At 41.2% G+C, this 24,146-nt stretch overlaps 1 protein-coding gene across 2 annotated transcripts in view; it reads right to left on the bottom strand.

The window, feature by feature from the left end:
• chd7 (chromodomain helicase DNA binding protein 7) overlaps positions 1-23,519 on the bottom strand; it is a 74,887-nt gene extending 51,368 nt beyond the window's left edge. For both annotated transcript variants that reach the window (XM_066720193.1, XM_066720202.1), the window contains exons 1-2: positions 23,229-23,519; positions 6,059-8,032 (exon numbers count right to left, since the gene is read on the bottom strand). In XM_066720193.1, coding sequence (XP_066576290.1) covers positions 6,059-7,843 — 1,785 coding nt within the window. In that variant the 5' untranslated portion in view covers positions 7,844-8,032; positions 23,229-23,519. The remainder of the gene's footprint in view (positions 1-6,058; positions 8,033-23,228) is intronic.
• Between the last annotated feature and the right edge of the window lie 627 nt (positions 23,520-24,146).

The following is a 24,146-nucleotide window of genomic DNA, read 5'->3' as shown; positions in this document are numbered from 1 at the left end:
GATCTTTACCTGGAAACAAATTAGTTAAATCTCACCAGGCAGCATAGCCGGAGACAAGTTCTATAGTAAAGAAAAGCTGACATTCATGGTGAAGAACTGGCTCAAAATTCATTAGGATGCTTCCACACCCATGACTACATCCAGCATTTTCAAGATGGGCTGTCAGCTGCAAAAAAACAACCAGAAATTCCAAGGAGAAGAGACAAGCTTCTTGCATTATGATGCATGGCTTCAGAATGCTTAGGAGAGGTACAAACTAGTAATATGAAAAGCTTATGGCCTTTTAAAAATATATTGGGCAAAAGACCAACTAATGGCTTGAGTGTTTCGATTAATGACATACTCTTACCCTACTCCCAACAGACTAGTCCACACCACTCCTCATCAAAGCCCTGGTACTGTTCCGCCTAGACTACTGCAACTCCCCCCTGGCCAGCCTCCCAGCATAGGCCACCAGTTCACTGTGGCTCATCCAGAAGTGTGCTTCACGCCTGGCGCGCTCTACAGTACTCGGCACTCTGCGTTGGCTCTCAGTCAGACCTCACTGAATATCTTCCGGTGTCTGTCCAAGACACACCTGTTCAAACTGCACCACGAGTATTTTGGCACTCACTCCAATGCACTTTTCAAACGTGTAGTTATCTACTGCCCATCTTCATACTACTGTACATGTACATAATTTTATCTGCATTTATTCATGGAATTAAGTTGCCTTATGCTACTCGCTTCTTTACCACTGGTATTTATGCCAGTTTTGATCCCTTTGCTCATAGCACTAATGTAACATTTACCACGTTTCTGCTTTTACTTGAACTACCCCTCATTAGAATCTTGATTTTTATTCTTTGGCTTAATTTACTTCACTAAATAAAATGTTCTGCTATTTTAATATGATTTGTGAAAGAACTAAATTACCTTAGTTATTTCACAAATTAGGTGCCTTTTAAGAAATAACTATAACTCCTGTAAATCTGGGAGTCATTTCTCAAATATGCCTTTGATTACTAGACTACAGAGTCTATGATGCTCTACACAGCAACTTGCCATTTTAAAGGATGCTCAAATTCATACACCATTTATTTAGGGCTGGGCGATATGACTTAAAAATAATCTCTATTTTTAGAAGTTTGGGCGATACATGATATATATCTCGATATTTCTCGTTTTTATCCAATCAAGCCACAAAATAAGACCAAAGACATTCAAAATACAAGTATTTTGTTAATCATCCAGTAAGCAAAACTAACAAATACTACATGCAGGCTGTCATGGTAAATATATGCAGAATGCAACACATTACAGGGCAAGTGTTGTGTGATTAATATTACGTGTGTTATGTTGTTATGGGATATATACATTATCTCTATATATACATATACACACACACACACACACACACACATACGTTTAAAAATAGCTGGCGTTATTATAGTTTTAATAAATCTTAAAATGTGGGGTGCCTTATCCCAGGGATTTTATATAGAACAATTATCCGGTCAAGGAAGGAAGGACCGATGTCTCAAATTTATTCGAGAAAAAGTGAACATCATAATGCTTACGCGTTTCGACTTATCTTCCTCAGAGCACATATATACATATACACATTATGATTTACTGTCACATAACAATAACAAAAGTAATAGTAATCACACAACACATGCGCTGTAAAATGGTATAGATTCAGGAAGATTTACCACAGCCGGGTTTATAGTGGCACATTTACATCTGCTAGACAAGGACATTTCTTTCTGACTGTCGCGTCTCGATTCTACTTACAAGTACAGCACGTTGTTAATAAAAAATAGTTATAATAGTAATAATAATAATAAAACTGTTGAACCACTTCACCATCTTAATAAAAAGAAAATTCTACTTTCTGCATGTGTTTGCATTGCTTTCCAATTCATTAAAATGCAAACAAACGTTTATTAATTTTATACAAATGATATCGATCTAAATTAGCGGGGGTGGGGGGTGCTTGCAGATAGAGTTTAGCCCGGCGACGAGAGTGGGGCGGACTGTGTGCGCTTGTGCATTAAAGTATCTCTTGGTTGTGTTGGTTATTGTGTGTCACTTCACTCTCCTCATGTCTGTCTGTGTTTCTGATGCTCATTTCTTGCCGCATCCGACGTGTGGAAGAACCGGGAAGAACGCAAAGCGCCCTAATGATGAAAAATACTGCCGTAAAGATTGCAATTTGCGACACCACGATATAAACGATATAGCATAATATGAAACGATAGACAATTTTCTATCGTCATACATCGTCATATCGCACAGCCCTACATTTATTGTACCACATCAGGTTTTGCCATTAGGCATTCTTAATGGTGCATGAGTCACAATGCAACTTAGAAGTGTTTCAAGGATGAACATGATATTGCAGATTGATTTGGCAGTGCCAGAAACACTAGATTACTTTCATCAGTCAGATTCAGTTCCCATCAAGTCAGTGCCGCAGAAATTCTTCTTTTAAAACAAGATTCATTAAACTGGACATGCAGTTGCTAAACCCTCATTGAAATAAAAATAAACTGTTGAAGATCCTCATGAGTTAACGAGTATTAAACCCGATTGAACATGTGTGGGTTTTGACCAGCCTTTCCAAAAAGACTGGAAAAGAGTATCCAATTCCACATGGAAGTTCAACAACTATTGAGAAATCCTTGGTGTGGTCAGTAGGACTCACATCCAGGCTTATTTAAGTAAATCTTAAGATTATACCACATCTGGTCTACTAGAAGTAAGATTTCCTGGAATTCCTAAAATGTTAGTTGGTTGGTGGATTTGATACGTCTCTCAATGCAGATCATATCTTCCCAACCATGTTGAAAAAAGATACCATCAATTATGAGCCATGTTGATGGAGCTAAACAATTTTAGGTCTTCGTCCAAGGTGACATGTTCAACAAAGAACTGTAAAGCCATTATATACCACTAAGGTTACATATTGAAGTGGTATACCACAGTATAAAACTAATTTCAAAACTCAAAGATGTAGGCCTATATAATTTTTCGATGTATACATTTGAACCAGAACCCACCAACCATCCTTTTTAACTTGCCTCAGTTTCTGTAAAAAGTAATTTCCATATTCATACAAGCTACATCCATGTGAGGAGGAAAGGTACCGTATGTGATGTTTTCAAACAGCCCATCACCACTGCAGAGAATGCGGGGGAGGCCAGGCGACAAATTCCCTTTGATGTCACCTCAAACACTTGTTCGGATGCTACCCTTGAAGCATGAGGCAACACAAGGCAGTGAATCTGATACACCACCCCCTCCCCAACCCTGAAAACCTATTTAAAATCCGGTCTCGGAGACAGTCAGGTGACAACTAGGACCTCTGAATCAGCATGTGATTAGGCCCTTGTATTTTTATGTTAATTTTGTGAAAACTGGCTCCAGCCAGCCACAGGGAAGATGACTATGAATGGCCCAAATCACACTCCCCCAAATCAACACCTGAGGTGAAAGGAAAGGATCACTGGAACAATACTGCTCACCAATGCCACTTGTACCACCTCAAATCCATCTATTCAAACAAAGCCACTTGTTGGCCGAAGGGCAGAGAGACTCAAGTGCCTATCCCATAATCTCCTCCTTACAAGAAAGCATACAGTCCCTTTGTTTTGCAGAGAAGAAAAGGGAGGGGGAGGAGGAGGAAAGGGACTCTGGAACTGAATCAGTCCCCTGAGGTTATAACAGTCCAGAGACAAAATACAATATATTGCACTAATAAGGCCAAAAGCATGTTCTGCATTCAAGAGATCCCCACAGCCGAAGGTAATGTGGGGCTTCTTTATTGTACATTAAAAGCAGAATCTGTAAAGTATGTTAGTCTGTGGAGAGACTAATGTTGTATCCCTGAATTCCCTGAGGGATATGAATGGGTCAATACACAGTATGCAATGGGAAAGAAAAAAAGGGAAGCTTAAAAAGAAGTGAAAATCTTTAGTTCATAACCAAGCTCATACTGGTAGCTAACTACTGTACTTAAATTGAGATTGAGTAGAATTGCATTTTGAATACATTTTCATCACAGAAAAATAAAACATTTCACAGACCCTCCCACAAGCTCATTTACATTGACAGTGCTACCAGGAACTGCATGATCTTGCTAATAAGATGGAAAACTAGTGCCGTCACTTACTCAAGTCTAATTTGCTCAAGTGCAGCCCAGGCCGTAGCCTGACCTAGCAGATGGAAATGGAGAATTAACGGTTGGCTGAGCTGGGATTCTCCAGCAGGCTCTCACGCTCCCGTTCTTTCTCCAGACCATAACACTAGTCTGCATCTTGGACATGCACAAGGACAGCTTGTGGTCAGCCTGTGCAGTGTCTTAATTCCCTAATAAAATACCAGCCTAAAGCTCTATAAGCACAGGTGCTTAGCACCCCTTTCACAAAAGGAACCAAGGGCAACCCCACAGCCATTAGCTGGTGACAAACAATTTGCTGATAGATAATGAAGGTGTATATATAAGACTAATTTAGATTCCAGCTTTTCTGATTTTGTTTTAACCTTCATTTACCTTTATTCCTAAATACCTGAATGTTTTAAATTATATATTGTTAATTTACATGAAAATCTTATATTCACAAGGTGTTTTGTTTTCTTGCAACTTATACCAAAAAAATATATATTTTAACAAAGACAGTTGAGCAAAGCAGATTTCAAAGGCAGAAGTCTAAGGAAACACAAAATCAAAAGAAAGCATTTTCTGAATAATTACCAAATCCGCAGGAAGTAAATGTTTACATGTAGCTTAAATCAGCATGCTTGTCTTCAATTTGCAATTAAACTATATTTGTTTTGTTTCAGAGAAGAAATCTGTGTACACTTGGAAATACATACATTTTAAAAACTATTAAAACATATTTCCCCCAAACCTTTTCTTTACATCTTTTTCTATTGCAGTAACTAAAATTACACAGCCCAACTTCTTAACGACCACAGAACCCGGACACAGCTGCTTCAGATGTGACAATTATATAATTCCATAGACTTGCTTTTTATCTGATGTTTATCCCACACAGGAAAAAGATTTAAAAAAATGTCAAAAGTTGTCGGCAGACGTGTTTTCTGAACGAGACAAACAAATCACAGGGTGGTCTGTGAAGGCTGAGCCTGATAAAGCGTCAAAGAGTAGTGTGTATAAACAGAATGCAGGGCACACAGATTGCCTGAATACACACCATCTAGTCACATGCATTCTGTTTACCAAATACTAATTACATCTCAAAATGCCAACCAAACAGACTAGTCATTAGGAAAGACACCATCAAACAGGGTCTTTACTAGTGCTGGAGTGATCTGAGCACACGGAAAACAGGGCTGGTGTCAGAAAAAAAAATGTATAGACAGTTCCTAAAATAATAATGTGCTGTACATGCATCCTGTGATGGAAAGGGCTATTGTATGAATGGAATGGGTCACCAAAGAAAGAAGCTTTGAGTGCAAAACAAGCTAATGGCATCGAAGGCACGTGACACGGTAGACTATTGAGAGCTTCTGTTCCTATCCCTCCTCCCATAAGCCCTCTTCCCAACAGAGATGCATCCTGCTGTACACCATTAACTTGCACATGAGTCCTCTGAGACAAGCTAGTCAAAGATTGAGAAAAGAGAGAGAGAAAGAGAGAGAGAGAGAAGGAGGGAGAGGATCTGAGGGGGAGAAGAGGGCAAAAGAGGATGAGAGAAGGAGGAGAGGATCTGAGAGAGAGAGAGAGAGAGAAGATGATCAATTCAAACTTAAAGGGTGGTTAGGAGATTAGCTTTGTGGTGCCCACTTATGAGGGAAGGCCAGACTGTGTCCTCGTTAGTTTCAACAGCTTTAAAAATCCATTTTAGCACAGCACGCAGGTCAGCCCACAGCTAGGAAATGTTAATCTCAAGAGACCAAAGCCTACGCATTGCATACACCCACCCAATCCCCACCCCCACCCTCAAACAAAGCAGCACCAGATATAGTGCATGATAAATCCCCACCTCTTTCCCCTATAAGGGAATTGCCCTGTACCTTTGTTTATACCCTATTCCCACACGCTACTCACCTGTTGAACAGGCACTTTCTGGGGTGTAGGTGGCGACTGGTGCTGCTGTGCCCAGGGCTGATGGTGAGGGGGTGGAGAGCTCTGGTGATGCACGGACAGAAGTGTTTGTGGTTGTGGCTGCTGCTGTGGGGGCTGCTGCATGGGGGAGCAGGTTTGCAGCTGCTGTTTCTGAAAAGGCAGTGGGGGCGGCAGCTGTTGCCCTGGGTGCTGAGGCTGCTGGGGGGGCCCAGACAGCAGCCGCTGGTCCTGCAACACCTGTGGCTCCGCATGACTCCCACCAAGTCCTCCCGGGGGCCGTAGAGGCCCTGCCAAGTCCCTCTGGCTGGGCGACAGACCCATGTACGGCTGTGGGGGAGGTGGCTGCTGCTGCTGTTGCGTTAAGCCCCTGGGAGGCATGTTCCTCTGAGACATCCCCATTGCCCCCGTAGGCTGGTGAGGCATGCTAGGGTAGCCACCTACCTCCATGCCCATGCCAGCACTGCCCGGTCGAACCTGCTGTGGGGGAGGCGTGCCTGCCGGGTTGCCCAGGGCCTTCAGTGGGGACATGGGAGGGGGAGACCCATAGGATCCCTGAGGCGGTGGCTGCTGCTGTGGGGGTGCTGCTGGCTGCTGCTGGGAAGGGTGCATAGGCTGGGAGTTGATTTGGTTTACATGAATGGGCTGCTGGTGCATGAGTCCCTGGGGGGCGCCAGGTGGGAAACCCACGGCAGTGTTAGGGTAACGTGGCACCACTGGCCCCTGTGTCATTGGGGCACTGTTGCTGGTAAGGCTCATGTTGGGACTCATCCCTGCACTGTTTACTAATCCCTGATTGAGGCTGTTGTATGGAGAGTATGGGGGATACGGCCCTGAGTTGTTTACAGCAGGAGAAGGAACTGGCTGGGTGCGCTGGGGGAACCCCAAGCTTTGCTGGGGTCTGCCTGCTGCTACTGCTTGCTGCTGCTGTTGCTGAGAGGGGCTGGGCGAGAAGCGGGGACTGTGAGCCACAGACTCTGGGTGAATGGAACCCGGAGGGGGTCGGTGATGGAACTGCTGGGGCTGCTGCTGCACTGAGTGGCGCATGGGGGGGCCCACCAGGTTGGGGTTCTGCTGTGGGGCCATGTGACCCATGAAATGGTTGGCTGTAGGTCCTCGGCTGCCTTCCTGCGGCGGGCCTTGGGAGAACTGGTTAATTCTGGGAGGTGTGGGTGTCTGGCTGTGTGGCTGCATGGTGTAATCCCCCCGGGCCATGTAAGGGCCCATCTGCTGAACGTGGCCTTGTGGTCCAGGAGGGCCAGACTGCTGGGGAGGAGGCTGTTGCTGTTGGAAGGGGGGTCGAACCTGTTCAGGGACCTGCACAGCTCTGGGTCCCCACATAGAGCCACTGTCTACAAAAGGTTGACCATGCCTTTCTCCCTGTAGGCCAGGATAGACTCCCATTTGTGCACCACCGCCATGGCTGACCGGTGGGGGATTGTGGTACTGCGAATGAGGGGAGGACATTCCATTCCCAGGTGCACTGCCAAGCATACGACCCCCTTGCTGCTCAATCAAATGCATCTTCGGCTGCTCATACTGGCCAAAGTGGTCAAAGTGGCTGAGCTTGGGCTGACCCTGGCCAGACGTGGCCTGCGTTGTATGGTGAAGGGACGAAGGTAATGACCCGTAGCCCTGATCAATGGGCATCTGCTGGCCCAAGGTATTGACCTGGCTCTCAGAGTAGCCACACTCACCCAGGCCTTCAAGCCCTTCAGTGAACAGATTCCCATCATCCCCAAACAAGCTCATCATTCCAGGGTCCGCCATGCTTCCTTCCCTCTCGTCAGCCCGCGGCTTCCCCCCGCCGAGCTTCTGCGACAAGCGAGCGAATCTGTGCCTCCACTGAGGTGTATGTCCTCAAAGCCTTTAATCCTTTAACTAATCTCCTGCATGTCACTCCATATTTCCTTAATTCTTTTGGACAATGCAGTGTCAGGCAAAGTCAGGTTACGGGACCTAGAGTTAGAGAAACAGAAAAGAGGGGAGGGAAAAAAAGTTAAATGAAATAATGAGGGTGCAAGTGTAAAAGTAAATGTAATGTACCAACTCTGTTCTGTACAAGAATATGCACAAGGAGAAAAAAAAAAAAAAAAAAAAAAAAAGTGAAGAGCCTAAAAAATTGGGATATTTTGCAGTTAACTTAGTTCAACTGTTTTTGTCTTTCCCCACCAACCCCCTCCCTTTCCTTTGCTTTCAAACAATAGGTTACTCACAACACATGCAGGCACCAACCCCAAATTAATTCATTCTTTACAATCCCTGGCAATTCATTCTTGGATGGAAAAGAACAAAAGAACCCAAAGTGCGGCAGCAGCAGCAGCTGCCACACCAGGCAGGCAGATGTATGAATACAGGCAGGCAGCCCATCTGCTGAACTAAAGCTCTGAAAATGCTCTAGTTACCACCAGTGTGTCCTTAACCTCATCATCCCCTGAGCAGCGTAATCAGATGAGCAAGCAGCATTATCTAGGTCTGAGCTAAACCAAGCTAAACCAAGTGGACCCAGGGATTGTGTGTCCGGCAGGAAACAGAGCTGGCCCTGTGCTCCCGCCAGGGACTAAGGAATGCGCGTCGCCTTACTTCACTCACATTTCAACTTCTAGTACAACAAAGTGCAAGGAGAAATCCCCTCCCCCTCACCACTACTCCACCCCACCCCCACTTTCCTCTTTCTTTTAAGCCTCCCTACACAGCAGCTAAAATGAATTCAATCAAGAACTCCAAATCGGCCTCTCTTAAGTAGATGAGGAATAGTTGTTTTCTTTTAAAATCTAAGGCTTTGGGGGGGGGGGAGAATTTGCATAGGCCATGGGCAAAGCAACTTTTGAGACTATTCACAGATCTGATCACATCTGTAACTGAGCTAATTTTATTTTAATTAATATTTGTAGAGTAAAGCTGGATTTATATTTGAGGATGTTTCAAATGTAGTCTATTAGATCATTTATTGCACAATATTAAAACATTGAGTCTTGTTTGTCAACTCGCATGTAGTTGACATTTGTACAGAGTTCTTAGTACTGACAATCAGAACAAATAATGAAGTTCAACCAATGTATACATTTAAAAAACTTATTTAAAAAATGAAAGTAGAAACATCAAGCGAAACAGGATTAACAAGGAAAACATTTTTAATCTTACTTTTAAGAGTCTATATTGGCCGTTTACATACAAATATAAAATTCTTAGAACATGTAAACCCTTTTGAATGTATGATCACAAAGGAAGCAAACATCAAATCCACATGGCTTCTCCCTTTACAGTTTTGAACAGATTCAAAGAACCTGCACAAAAAAAAAAAGGTTTATCCACAGGACATTTATAACCCAAAACCGTATAACCCAAAACCTAACCGTCAGACTTTCTGAAAATGAAAATTAACCTTGGGAATTGACTTGACAGTGTTTTGGCAAGAAGCATAAAAAACATAAGATTTTAAAGTAACTACACAGTTTAACTGCAAGATGAATTTTTCATAAATGCAGAAAGTCATTTTTGGCACAGATACGATGGAGGAGAGAAGAAACTCAGGCAACCTCCAAATGAACCAAAATTTCCTCAGATCAAACAAAAGCCCCCGCTACGAACCCAATTCTGACCGAGCCTTGAGTTACATCTGGTGGAGATATGATAAGTTGGCGAATAACTCGAAAAGGAAGCAATTTGGTACTAATTGGCAACACTTTCAATTACAGGTGGACAACCTCAGAGTGGTAGGCCCCTGGACTCATCAGATCACAAGTGCTTACCAAGCAGGAAGCAGAAGTTCTTACACTTTTTGATCCTCTGCAATAAATCAGATCTGGTTTGCTGATTAGGAATCTAAATTTATTTCAATGCTTCTTTTAAACCTAAGCTAAGGAAAACAGTCTGAGTATTTACACTGTAACAAAACAATGTTAAAAGGCTGTACATTTTCATCTCTAATTCCGCTACTACCACTAAGTTTTTTATCCGGCCGTTTGCCTAATTCCTGCTCAAAGTGACAGATGTGGCTCCATGCCCACTGCACTCGAGATCTATGCCAGAATTTCTTGGTGTTGATGAGAGGAAGTTCAGTCAGCGGGTTCATCCCTCACCCTGAGGCGAACTGATTAGTGAGTGACGTTGCAGGCTCCTTGTGACTAAGTGCAACCCTACTCCAGCTGGAGTCTCTGGAACACTGCTCCTCTGATACGTTACCAGCCACACAAAGCAAAACAGCAGGAAAACCATTTACTACTGCAACTCCGTTGCTGTGCAGCCAGAGCCATTACTGGCCTCCACATGGCCCAACGGCTGATGTGAGAGCACAGCAGTCTTTCCAGAAATGCTTACCGACTCGCACTGAAATAATTGCACTCTGCTTCTGTGTAGATGAAAACTCCCTCTAACTCAGAGGTGGCAAAATAGTTTCAGATCTAAAATGCTGTAGTCTCCAGTATTTCATTTTTTATTTTTTTATTTTTTTATTTTTTTTATTGGGGGGGGGGGGGGGGGTATATTGAGTTATTGTATAACAATATTGACTATGAGCATAAAGTTAATTGTTATTTATTTGGTTATACAAAATGTTTCTCTTCATTTTTGTACAGTGCAATAATGGTCAACAGTATAAGAAAGTAATTTCACGTAAAATATTTGAGCAAAAATATACATTTTAACTGCCAATCAGGAAGCTACAGATTTAAAAAACAACAAAAACACTACAGTTGCAGAACAAAGAAACAGCGAAGCCACTTCAAACATTCATTTCACTGAAAGGACTTTTCTCCCCCCCTCTCTCTCGGTCTCAGGAAATACCCAAGGAAATAACGAAAAAGTAAATAGGAAGCATTTCCTGAAGTCAACTAACATTGGGAGGGGCTTAACTTTCCTTTATCTTTCCCAGCTTGTAATTAAGACCATTAAAACAGACATTCAGATACAAAGATAACACTTGAGGGAACACAGACTATTAAAATGTAGGCTAGATCTGATTATACATGATATGCAATTGGATTGGAATTACAGGTTTTGGGTAGTTTGTATACAATAACTCCAGATAGGCAGCCTCCCTGGTCCATTATTCTCAATCTGAGCCAAGGAGTGTGATGGAGCCATTGGAGATGAACCAGTTTTATTCCCCATGTAATCTGAATACTAAATGCATCATCTGTATCATACACTTGGGTGCATTAATGTTGTCTCTCAGAGTCTTTCAATACCTTTTATAGAGTCTCTTGGCTATAACATAGCACAAGATAGGAGCAGGAAATTTGAGAGTGCACTCATTAAAAACACAAAAGCTAAATTCTGAAAAATGTGAAGCACTGGAAAAATTGAGAAACATTCATAAATTTCCCTTTGCTTTGAGCAAGAAAGAAAACCCCACTAGACTCAAGTAGCACAAACAATTTATGGTTATAATCAAGAGGCACAGTCGCACCTTCAGTACAGGACTCCTCACCATTCATCAAGCCAGCAGTGCATCAGGCCCGACACAGGATCTTTTAAATAATCCAAAATGAAATGTTTCACTAGGACAACATTTAACAGTTAGCTATTGGATTTTCATGAATTAGTGAGCTGGCAAACATGAGTATGAAATTATTACCAATTAGAACCGCTAACACCTTCATAAGAGTCATTATTCCCTTATTAAAAGGTTGGATTAAAGCAATGCACTTAAATACTATGTTTCACTATTTTTAGACTCAAACAATTTCCAAGTGAAAATTACCATACCTGGCTATTTTCCAAATTTCCCTCAGCTATTCAAAAATAGAATACAAGTTATGCATTTTTCCCACTGAAATGTTAAGTCAAGGTGAGTTCCAAACATTTGGCAAAGTAACTCTATTCTATATACACACTCTCTCCTGAGAACCTTCTCGCCAATCTGTGTTCATACATTGCATTGGTGCTACAAAGCAAAACTGGCACTTAAGTGCAAGCTGCATGTAGTCCACAGATGCTCAGAGCCTGGCACATGAACACAATATTATTTTCACATTTTACAGAGAAAACAAAAACAATTATAAATGTTAGTGGTCCTCAGCTAAGTCTTGCTTTATTTTGAACACACTGTTCTGTAAGCCTGGGTTTACATTTCACCTCTATGAAGTTATCTGCAAGGCTAATGAAGAAAAAACAACAAAAAGACATCACATGACATTTCAGGTCAGACCTGTTATCTATTTATTTTCCAAGGCCCAAACTGGTATCAAATACAGATAGAAAGCAATGCCACAGCTTTGATATCAACAGGAGCCTATGGTGCAGGCATTAATACACATACATCACTGGGGCTGAGCCTGATACAGTGAGTTTTTCCATTTCACTTAGTTGCATTTCACAAAGCAAGCATTCTTCACACTGATTCTAACAATAAATGCTTTGTGCAACCAGGCTAGTGACTGGGTGAAAACACGGCAGAGGACAAACTAGCAGGGAAATAATGGAGGGAGATGGTGAAGCAGAAGGAGGGGGAAGGGAAAGAAGGAAGGAGGGAGGTTATATTATTCCTATCAACCATCAAGTGATCTCCTGGCAATTACGTTCTCTACAAAGCAGACTAAACCACTGGAGGATCCAAGAGGTGGGGCCCAAATGGCAACATGCTGAGACGCTGAAAAAACACCAAGCACAACTGATTACTCTCATTAACACCAGTGGGCTTTTTTTTTTTTTTTTTTTTTTTTATGCGCTAGCGGAGGTCGTCACTGATTAACCAATCTGGCAATTCCTTTCCGCATTTAAAAGGAGATTTAAAACACTATAAAAGGAGACAGGTCCATAACCATCACAGTTGTATTCTGCTAGCTGACTACAGGATTGCATCCTGCCCACACTATCCCATGGAGGGGCCCCTCTTCAAACAGGCTCTTCTTATGCACACCACTAGCATTCCTTTTTTTTTCTTCCCCCTAGTCTCCGACTGCAGCTGAAAATAATTTATCTGTTCCTCTTTGCGAGCACAGCATATGTGATTGGGGGCAACTTATCCATCATGAATAAACTTGAGCACAAAGACAGGCTGAGTGTCACAGGATACAAAAGGGCAGAGGTCACATCGGTGGAGCTACAGGGTTTGCACAGGGCTTGGGTTGTTTTATGCATGGCTGCCTCATTTATATACTTTCTGCATGGAGGGAGAGGAAAAAAAATCTATGAAGAGGTGCTGTTTATACAATCTTACGAGTGACTAGTATTTTTCCATGTATTAAAACGCTAATAACCAGCTCCTTTCTGTTCTGTAGAAAAAACATCACCAGCATAACAGAAGGATGAAACAGCGTTCACTCAATGACACAATGTCCTAGTGGTGTTGCTGCCGTAGGCACCTGTCTACAAGCCAGCTGGAAACCTGCAGCAGGCCAGCCAGTGCAAGGCCCTCAACCCCTCTTGTGGATGAAATGAGTGAATGCTTTGTGCACAAGACATTAGAAGGCTGGGGATCAAAATAAATATCCATGTAGATGTGCATAACTTTACCTAGACTACAGATTTTTTAAAAATGTTTTAGACAGCCCAGATGTCACAGTGAGGCACAATTCAGTCACAGTACAAAAAGAATGGTATATGCCATTGTTACATGGGAGCATTCAGGCTCGACAATTGAAGTGAAAGGAACTGACGGATGAGGCAAAGGAACCCTTGGAAATTAGAAAAAACAAAACTTAACTGACTGACAATTAAAGTTGGCTTAGTGTCCCAAGCTGAAAATGAAGATAAAGTACAAAAACCTGCAATAGCCACTGATCCACCCAATATTACAGCATGCATGAGCTGGTTTCTCCACCATTTATAATATCTGAGCCTGCCTCCAGAAAAGTCCCTCCGCTCAGTCCCGCCCCCAAACATGGCAAGTTCTGGCTCTTCCCCCATTTACGTCTATGGGAAAAAACATACACAATGAATATGAAATGAGCTCTGGAAAGTTCCATTATCAAACATTAACAGAACTAAAAGTTATATAGGAGAGAAACTAAATTACTGGAACCAGATAATGCCATTTAATTTAATGCTGTGCAAATGCTAATTGCTAAAGACAAACTACCATCTTGTGAAAGACCTAAGATTCCACATGTGCATTGTAAAGCCTCAAGCCAGTCCATATTATGAATTTAAAAGTGGAAGAGAAGGAAAAAAAAAGCAAATTCCTTCCTTTACATCCCTAAATGTTTGGACAACAAAATGCAGCCCAGCAAGAACAACCCACCACCAAAGAAAGTACAGTATGGACCCAGAGACTGCCCCTTAACAAATTCATGCCATTTCACTGAATAATTAAACCACTATCATCTGGCAAATATGAACAGAAAGGGACTGGCAAAAGCAAAGCAACCATAAACTTACCAAGTTCTCAACCTGGCCCATCTCTTTGCCACCCATTGAAGCCTACAGAGCACATCTACTTAAATAAGTTTACCAAGAACAGAAACCATCATCAGAATACTTTAAAAATAAGTAGTATTTACCTAATCTATACAGATTTTTAAATCTACAATTTGAGGGATGAAAAAAGCAGGGGAAGCTAGGATCATTACAGCAGCTTCTTATACCTAGAAAAGTCACAGAATCCAAGAGCTTATAGTAACATTTGCTCTTCTGCAGATCTACACACATTTACATATAAAAAGTATACCTGGTTATAGACCTGATAACATTATATAATGGTTACCCTATATTTTCTTTCTAGATTTTTTTTTCCATGACTGCTTTATTGTCTGAGGGGAAGGAGAAGAGGAGGGGGGGGGGGAAGAGGGGGGTGGGAAGCCTGCTCGTTTTGCTGCACAACAGGCCACTGCAGCCCTCCTGCTAACCAGGGTTGGAGAGGAGGAGGCGGTGGGGGGAGGGGGGATATTACCATGCTTGGCTTCAACTGAAAGCACATTTCTAGATAACAAAAATGGCAGCTGTAAATTTACAGATGAACAACACTGTCCAATCAGATTAGTCAATGGCTAAAATGCTGGATAACTGAAATTCAAGCCCAACTAGCTAATGGTGTTGCAAAAAGAAAAAGTTTATTAAAGCACACCCTGACAATAAGATTGAAGACATGATGTAAAGAGATTTTCAGCAAACCTACTGTAGACTAAGTAGCAAACAAGCAGTACATTTACATGGCATTCAGTTTACAAGTATTCAGAATTGTATATATTCGGATAAGTCGAAATATATATTCAGTGTTCTGTTGCATCAGAATTCTTGATATTCCTCTTATACATGACGAGAAATATTCCGTGTATGCTATCCGTAGTAAACCAGCATAAACCTAGAAGCAGTTAAAGTATATTTGAATTTCACGTCGTTTTGTTGAGATGTGGGGTTCTTTGTAGCTTAATATTGATTAATATACTTTTTTTATATATGGAATTTAAAATTGAGATTGTGCTGGTATGTGCGGGATAAAGACTTTTTTCACTATTTCACCCATTGAGCGGACACCTATTGTCATTTCTAACCTGAAGTTTCATCTGACCGAAAGTAGCTGCTCTTTGAGCCTGTACTCATGTTTTACGTCTCACAGATTCTTAAATCACATGAGTGTTGAGCCCCATATATTGCGAATATGCCATTTACATGGCTCAGAATTCCTTGAGTATTCCAAAATATTCCATTTCATATTCTGATGTTTACATGGCAGAATATAGATTCAGAATACTCAGTATTCCAAGTATCAGTGGCCATGTAAATGCAGTGAATGATGGCTTCAACTAAAACTATACTTTCAGACTGATCTAGATTACCATTTACTCCTTATTAATGGGCATCATGGGCTGCAATCCCATATTTAAGGTTTTATTGGCCAATTGTACACAAATGTGTTACAGCATTAGGCTTTCCACAATTATGATAGCACAATTCCAGATAGTTAAAGTAACTCTTCCCATGATCCAAGGAATAGTTTGAAGTACTTCAACAGAGGGAAGGTACAGTACATTTCCTGTATCATTGTATGGTTACATAAGTTCAGCCAGACTAAAAAGAGAAGGTAATAGTTGGAGGTTGAGTTTAGATCTATGATTTCCTGTAAAATACTAAATGTTGTAGGCATTCTAAACAGTCAATATGCAAAATCACAGGCGCTTACTAATGCAGTTCACCTCAATAAGCTTTGACAATCTTTAACAACGGAGGAAAATGTAAAACCCTTAAAACAGTGCAGTGTATAATCTTCAGTACCTCATTAGTATTTGGGTAAATGACTTCCACATTTATCATGGACAGCAAATGGCAACATGTCAGAACATGACAGAATTGAACTTAAATTGACTTAAATTTTCTCTTCCCTAAATGAACATTGGAAGATCTAGTACACAGCTTGCTGATTTCAGTTGATCTCCACCTCTTTAGCCATTCATCTGATGCCAAGAGAAGCAGTTTCTGCTGGAGTAAACAAATTCCTTTGTATTTATATTAAAAACAATGGCAACAAGTTACCAGACATTTAAAATAAACAAACATCTTCCAAGTTACAGTACATTTCATATGGACTAATAAGAGTACTAGAAATTACAACAAAATCTTGGTTCAATCTAGTGAATCCAGGTGGGAACTGCTTCCATGGTGGACAGAGAAAACAGACTCCACACCTGGGCAGAGCAGCAATTTCACCCAATAGGAACAAAACTGATTAGGTTGGGAGGACTGATGCCACTGTGTGGTTTTCACTATTGACTACAGTATTAAAACCTTCATTACCATGAAAAAAAAAAATGACATTTTCCATCTATGATGTGTCACTCTCCCACAGCTGTTTATAAAAACAATAAAAATATGAATACATACATTTAATGGTGTTTCACAATTAAGATTAAAGTATTTTTTCATTCAAAAAAAAGTTTGACATTTTTGAATTACAAGATTACCTCAGAATTATTTAAAGGACCCAGAAATCAATGCATCAATTGAACAGGAGGAATTAAATTTTGTTTTTGAAAAAAAAAAAAGAATCCATACAGAAGTGATTATAAATTACAAATAAAGCATTTCTCAAGACAGCATAAACCTCTTGGTATGAATCTAAAACCAGCAATACCAAGTAATTTTGTTAGGTTGAGGGGAAGAAAATAAGCCATTCATATTTGGTAGATTGATTAAGCACTGCCAGAAACTCAAGTCGCAAAGTGCACCAAGTGTGAATAAATGCTTTGAGAATATTGGTAGCCTTAACAAGTTGGAACAGTTTAATTACTGAAAGAAACTAGTAAAGAAAAATCTCATATGCATCTTAATTAGAACTACTTAAATATTGGGGGGGGGGGGTTATTATTGGTTTGCTATGAATTAATTTACTGGAATAAACATGTAGAATGCACATGTCAGTGTGTGTGTGTAAGCATGCAGAAAGGTAACCAATTATACAAAAATACAATGCTGTTTATTTCCCCCAAGCAATGATTAAACCCCTGCCTTAAATATTACTTCAAGAAAGGCATAGATCCCCACGGGAGGCAACTGTTAAGAATTTCTACCTTACCGACAGAACTCAAAATGTGGCCTTAAGTGATGGACTAAATCTTTTAACTACATAAACATGTATTTTTGAGAAAACAACTTCTGAACATTCAAGTATAGACACACTGGGCCAGAACTAATGAACCAGACAAAATCTCAACAGCTGTTTTAGATCACCTGAAAAGGCCCAATGTTGGCGCTAATTACCCATTTTTCTCAACCTAAAAAGTTCATACTGGACTGTTTAGGTCTATGAACAGTCATTCTACCAAAGACACTGATTCAACAGCTGGAATACCTGTTCTCTTTGCTCACTCGCTTTTTTTTTTTTTTTAAAGCACTTTTATTAGTTACCACAAACATTTTAAGTGTGTTTTTGTGGATGCTGACAAGCAACAATTTGGCACCCTATGCATTTCCTCAATAGGCAGTACAGCTCGCAAAATATTAATGTAATATGAACTAATCTACTGTAGCAAGAATTTTGTAGCTCAGCCAGCACCCCCCCCACCCACACACCTAGATCAACAGTTTTCCACCAAGTTTTAAAATCAAATCTCCTACACTAGTGTTAGGTCAGGTGTTACTCTATTGGCACTTTAAAAACTATTAATACATATTTTATAAGTCTTCCTTTAGTACAACCTGTTCTCTCTCTCTCTCTCTCTCTCTCTCTCTCTCTCTCTCTCTCTCTCTCTCTCTCTCTCTAGCATAAACCAAGGTGTACAACTACACCCAATGTTAGTCTTACTATAGACTCTGTGGTTTAAATGTTTGCAAAGGTCCAGCCAAGCAACTAAGTCAGGTCTATACGTTTAAATCACAATTGTACTCCATATCAATGTAGAACACCGTAAAATCAACACTAGCAAGAATTGTGCTTTTGTTTGCTCCAAGTCATGTTGGAAATAAATTACAGGTTCAAAACCAAATTATCAATAACAGTAATTTTTACACTTCTTCCAAATTACCCCACGTTTTATTTCTGTAAGAAAAATCATGATTTTTATATAAAAGTGAGCATCAGTTACTTCATTGCCTTTTACAAGAAAATAATTAATGCCAAAAGCCTATCCAAATCATAAAAGGTAATACTATTCAAATTCATACAAATCAAGGGAAAGGTGTACAAAACATTATAGTTATGTTAATGTAAAGGGTGAACACATAAGTATACCATATAAAATGTGGTTACATTTAAATAGTGAGGTAGGTTTCACAAGCTAATGCTACCTAAACATAGAAATGAAATGTGCATGTATTCCATGCAGTTATCTGATAATGCACATGGCAATTACTATAAACGTTTTCAAATATATAATATTTAATAAATTGTTTCAAGATTTCAGACCAATAAATCCATTGGAAAACAAGATGTAAAATAACTTGTTACATAGCACGTAAAATGGAAAGGTCAGGTCCAATTCACTGAAGGGATCCATCTTATTTTTTTGATAATTAGATTGGAATATCAATCTTGTAAAAAAATTAAAAACACTGGTTTATGGTTTATTTTCCACTGTCCAGCCCCAGATTATTTTTTTCCTTATGCTCAATTACTGTAATTTTCCACTGTATACCAACAAGGCTGAATTCATGATTGAAATCTGAATTCAACAATTGAAATTGTTGAGGATCCTTTGCATTGGCTTGTATTTTCCCCACAAACAGCTCCTGATAAAAGAGCCCCAGCATTTATTGCAGAGACTTTGGAGATAACCTGGCCTGGTCAGTTTCAATACTGAAGCTGCAGTAAACCCATCACCCCACCCCCCACCCATCTATCAAACCACCATTGAGGCCTGCTCTCCGATCTCTGTACAGGCAACATCCATGTCTCCAGACCAACCTTAGGCTTTGCCCTGAAAGCAGGTTTCAGACTCATGACCTTCAGATACAGAGGCTCATTACAACAGTAATAGAGGCATGTTAACAGATTCTATTCAACTCAGTGCTGTATGGAAACATCCCCTTACTTTTTCAAAAGGGGGGGCAGCGGTGGCAACATTTTTGCCTTAAAATGTTATTAACGAGTGGAGTGCTGTCATTTAAATATTATAGTAAAAACAGGAAGGACACTGTAGTAACCACCATGTAATATGGAGGCAATACTGCCCACATTGTGCATGAGTTTGCACATTGTAATTATATGAAACAAGCAATAAGTGACCAGTTAATTCCAGACATACAAGCAATTTCATATGAATCATGTGCTAAATTCACAGAGTAAACGAAAAATTTGTAGAGGCCAGACTGACATTCTTGCATTTTCTGCTTTTCCAATAAATTACAAGCAGTTCAACAGTAATTAATATACAAAACTTTAAAAACAGTCACGCAACATACAATTAAAACCCTGACAATTAAAAATACTTAGTTGAGGAAAAAAAAAATATATATATATATATATATATATATATATATAAATAATGCAATGAATGTACATTAACATTGAACAAGCAGGGAAATTAGAACTGGAAGAAATTTAACAATTATTTCAATGTTCTACTACATCGTATGTATATAGCTGTTAAGGAGAAAAAGTAAATGTTGGGTATCAATATTGTCGTTTTTAAATACATGAACATCTACATATGTACGTACATAGATCGTGTAGGGTTTATATAATGTGTAAATTCTTAAATGCACAGATTACATATTATACAATAACTAAACAGACTGTCTCTCACGGAGCACAATATGTTCTTGCACTACTACAGTACCACCTCAGAGGACTGAATCCCTTCTCCTGGCACTGCTTCTGAAGAAATGGGGTTTCTTTAAAATAGCATGCTATCAGAGTTTATGATCATCACCCCACCCAGGTTCATTTTTATTCTGAAAGTTAACTGCAAAAATGCCACAATTTGAAGTTTTACTGGTGACACAGGAAGATTGCAAAATTTAAAACAGAAATTAAAGATTCATGCCGTGTCATGCTAGAAAAAAAAAAAAAAAAAAATGTTGTTAGTTGTAATGGCTGATTATACCCTAGTGTTGATAAAAAGACAGTCATGATTGACATGGTGACCAGTTTCACAAATCCCCAAACCCCCAACCTACAGTCGATTCCCCACAACCCCAGCAAAAACACCATGAAATGAGAAGTTCTGTTTTGTCCAGATTTTAGAAAAGAGGGTCATATGAAAATCAAAAACCTGAAACTGAATTCGTTAAAGGTACATCTGTAATAAGCAATAGATGTTTCTAGAGTTATAAACGCCACTTCTACACACAGCAGATGGATCTTGTTTTATTTTCCAATTTGGCCTTTACATTTCAGGTTATTGGATGGAAAACTCAAATCTGATCTGAACAGACTACACTGTTATGATTCAAAGTGCCAATTCCTGACACACCAACAATTATTTCAGCACAAATCTTGAATTATTTACAAATGCATTTTGCAGTTGTTGTATTTAAATAAAGTATTATACTGCTTCTAGAGTATTAAAGAACAAATAATCATGGTTTACCGTTTGGATCTCTTATGACGTTTAAACCATACTACCACTACTAACTTGTTACAATGTAGTTAATGTATATAATTTCCTCCTTACAAAGTTTACGAAAAACAGCATACATTTCAATATAAGGATTTAGTATACCTCTGATTATAAACTTTATTAACGGGTGAAAAGTTCTGGTAAAATTATTTTATTTTCTCTTACTTTTAAAAGTGGATGTGTAGTTCAGGAAAATTAAATCAAAAACAAGAAATATCCCTAATATTTTGAGATAGAAATCGAATAAAAAGGGCACAAATCCCACACAAACACCTCTGCTATACCTAACCGAGAGCCTCTTCATTATCATCTTTGTTCACTGAGTGGCCTGAGTCAAATTAAAGCTGCCATCTTAGGTTAAAGACTTGAAAGCCTTTCCTTTGTGCATCTGAGGGGGAAGAAAACAGTGACCACGTACTCGTGGGGATGCTCGGTGATAGCAGGAATTCCTCACCATGTGAACGCACAACTTGTAACATTTTATTTATTTCCTGGGCATACTCAATAGATTTCTTCAACCAAAAGAGATGCAAAACACTTCGACTTTTCAATAAAAGTTGCAAAAATATACATTTGAAGCCAGCTTAGTTGTGGGACGGGAAGGAAGGGGGAGAATGGATTAGACAGTAGCGCTGTTCGGATTTATTAAAGAACGTGTTTTTTTCCCTTATAAACTTCATATTTATGCTTTGATATCGATTGTGCGACAGAAAACATGCACTTTATTAAATCAATGGTTGGTGCACGTACTCTGCGTATACATTTCAAAACTTATGCATTTACAAATAACGTACAGAAGGTAAAGCCCCTGGAAACGTATTGTTACAGAAGCTCCGAGTCCCCGTCTCCATTGTTTTGCGAAGTAGTTAGCAAGCCACGCTATCTACGAGCACCTACATGTGACCCCTAACAAAAACAAGCACAACACCACCAAAAACCTGCCTAACCCGACACAAAGTACGTGAAATGCACCATACACGACCCGCAGAGGTGCACCTGGCTCCACACTCAGCGGATCTACGGCGAGCGGTGCGTGTTCGTGTTGTGCCGAGCGTGTCCTCTCTAATCCCATCAGGATAAATGAATGTAATTTAATGATGGCTGCTCATTGCCCGCAGCTCTCCTTCCCGTCCCCACCGCCACCCCTCGCTGACCGCCCGGCCGCTCCGGCGCAACTCATTACCAGCGCGCACGTTGCGGACGGAAACGCACTTCATTCCCACGGGAGAGGGCTGCCGGGGATCGCACTTTTTTTCCCCCAACTGCACTTTATATTATTTTTTAAACTAAACACAGTGGTAGCAAGTACAGGTTATTCGCGAAATGCGAAAAAAAGACACCCCCCAACCGATTCCCATTGACCGCCTGGCCTCACACAACCTTTCCCTTATCCCTGCGCCTCGATCGCCACGGCCCGTGAGGACTTCCTCCCCACCCGAGTCCCTTCCAGGTCCCGGATGGCTGGTCGGGTCGAGGAGAAGGGATTGAAATCGATGTTTTGATTCTCGTCTCTCTCTCTCTTTACTACTGAAACCAGGCTGGAGGGAAGGGAATCTCCCGGCTCTCATTCACTGACTCACCTCCACACACTCCAGCCCACCTCGTGTACCGCCGCTCCACACAACTAACCCCCTCGGAGAAAGACCCCCTCGCCGCCTTTACCGCTTCCCTGACATTTCCCCCCACGTTGCATTTCACGGGTGTGGATTTCGGGACACTTTGCTCAAAGTTGGTGGCTGATATTTCAATCCCACCCCCCAACCCACCCAAAATAAAAACGGGAGAACAACAGCCGGGACAGCAGCGGCGACACTTCCACGCATTCCCTCAAACAAAACAATCAGCCGCCGCACGTCTGGAGCCATCCCTGCAATCGCCACAAAACTCACACAAAGTCCCGTTTCACCACATCCCCTTTCTCAAAGTTGCCCTTCGCCTGCTTTTTTCTCTCTTTTCTGCTTATCTTTACCTCACTTCTCACGGGCAGATTTGATTTTTTTGTTGGTCCCCGCTTGTATCAACCGAATAAACTAACCTGATCACACACTTCTCTCACTAGCCATTTAAAAAAAGAGGCGATTTAAAGCCACGGTGGTTTTGAATCGGAGTGCCATTCAATGTTCGCTCGTCCAGCACGAAACCGTACCGAGGAGTAGAGGAGGGGGGGAGGAGGAAAAACAAACCAAACTCGGGGGAAAAATGAAATAAAACTCACTTACCCGGCGAGTTTCGCTCAGTTAAGTCTTGTTAGTGTGTATTTCCAGCAACAACACGTTCTTGTTTTTTTTGGCGTATTTGTACATGCACGGCGGCAGCGGCTGTTGTTAGTTGGGCTGTCTCCGCGTCCCGTCCCGTCCTCTCTCTCTCTCTCTCTCTCTCCCTCCTTCTCTCTCTCTCTCCTTTGTGTTAATTTCACTCGATTCAAGTTTAATCCGATCGATCCCGGCGGCCGCGCTCTCGACTCCTCTCCTCGAGACAGGCTCTCTCACCTTCCAGCGGCGCGCGCTCCCCCGCTCTCACGTGCGTGCGCGCGCATGACCCCGGGCGCTGACGCAACGGCGCTTTTATTACCATAATCAGATGCGCGGCCGCCGGGGACCGCAGAGGGGCTGCTCGGCGAGGAGGGGCGCCGGGGAAGCGGCTGACCCTGTGAGGCCGTGGCGCTGTCTGCCGCTTTCTGCCCAGCGCCCAGTCGCAGCGGGCAGCGGGCTGGCATGGCGAGGGGGTCAGGGCCGCTGCTCTGTGTCTGACACGCGAGGTGCTGTTGCATGGCCGCTTCCTCTCTCGTCCCCTTGGTGGATTGAAGTCACCCGAAAGAAAAGAGAAAGTATGTGTGCAGCTTCAGCAGGGGCAGTGATAGCACCTTGGGATGTGTTTTCACTCTCAGCTGGAGAAAGTGTAATATCTGAGAAGGGCAGAAAAGATAACTAACTTTGTGTCTCGACTTGTATTGTCAAACCGGTATGGCCCCTGATTGGGTTGTGATGTAAGAATGTGTACACAACACTGTCTGGTTTTTTTTTCTTTTTTGTCTTTTTGTGTGCGAGCACCAGAACGTGGAAGTGGTGCAGTTCCTCCTTTCGAATCGGTGGTTCGAGGGAAATGGCATGGCCTGGAAAGGAGTCAAATCCGCATAT

This window comes from Amia ocellicauda, chromosome 2 (assembly GCF_036373705.1).
Source record: "Amia ocellicauda isolate fAmiCal2 chromosome 2, fAmiCal2.hap1, whole genome shotgun sequence".
Taxonomy (NCBI): Eukaryota; Metazoa; Chordata; class Actinopteri; order Amiiformes; family Amiidae; genus Amia; species Amia ocellicauda.
The sequence above is the reverse complement of the archived record's forward strand: the minus strand, read 5'-3'. Positions and strand labels throughout refer to the sequence as shown.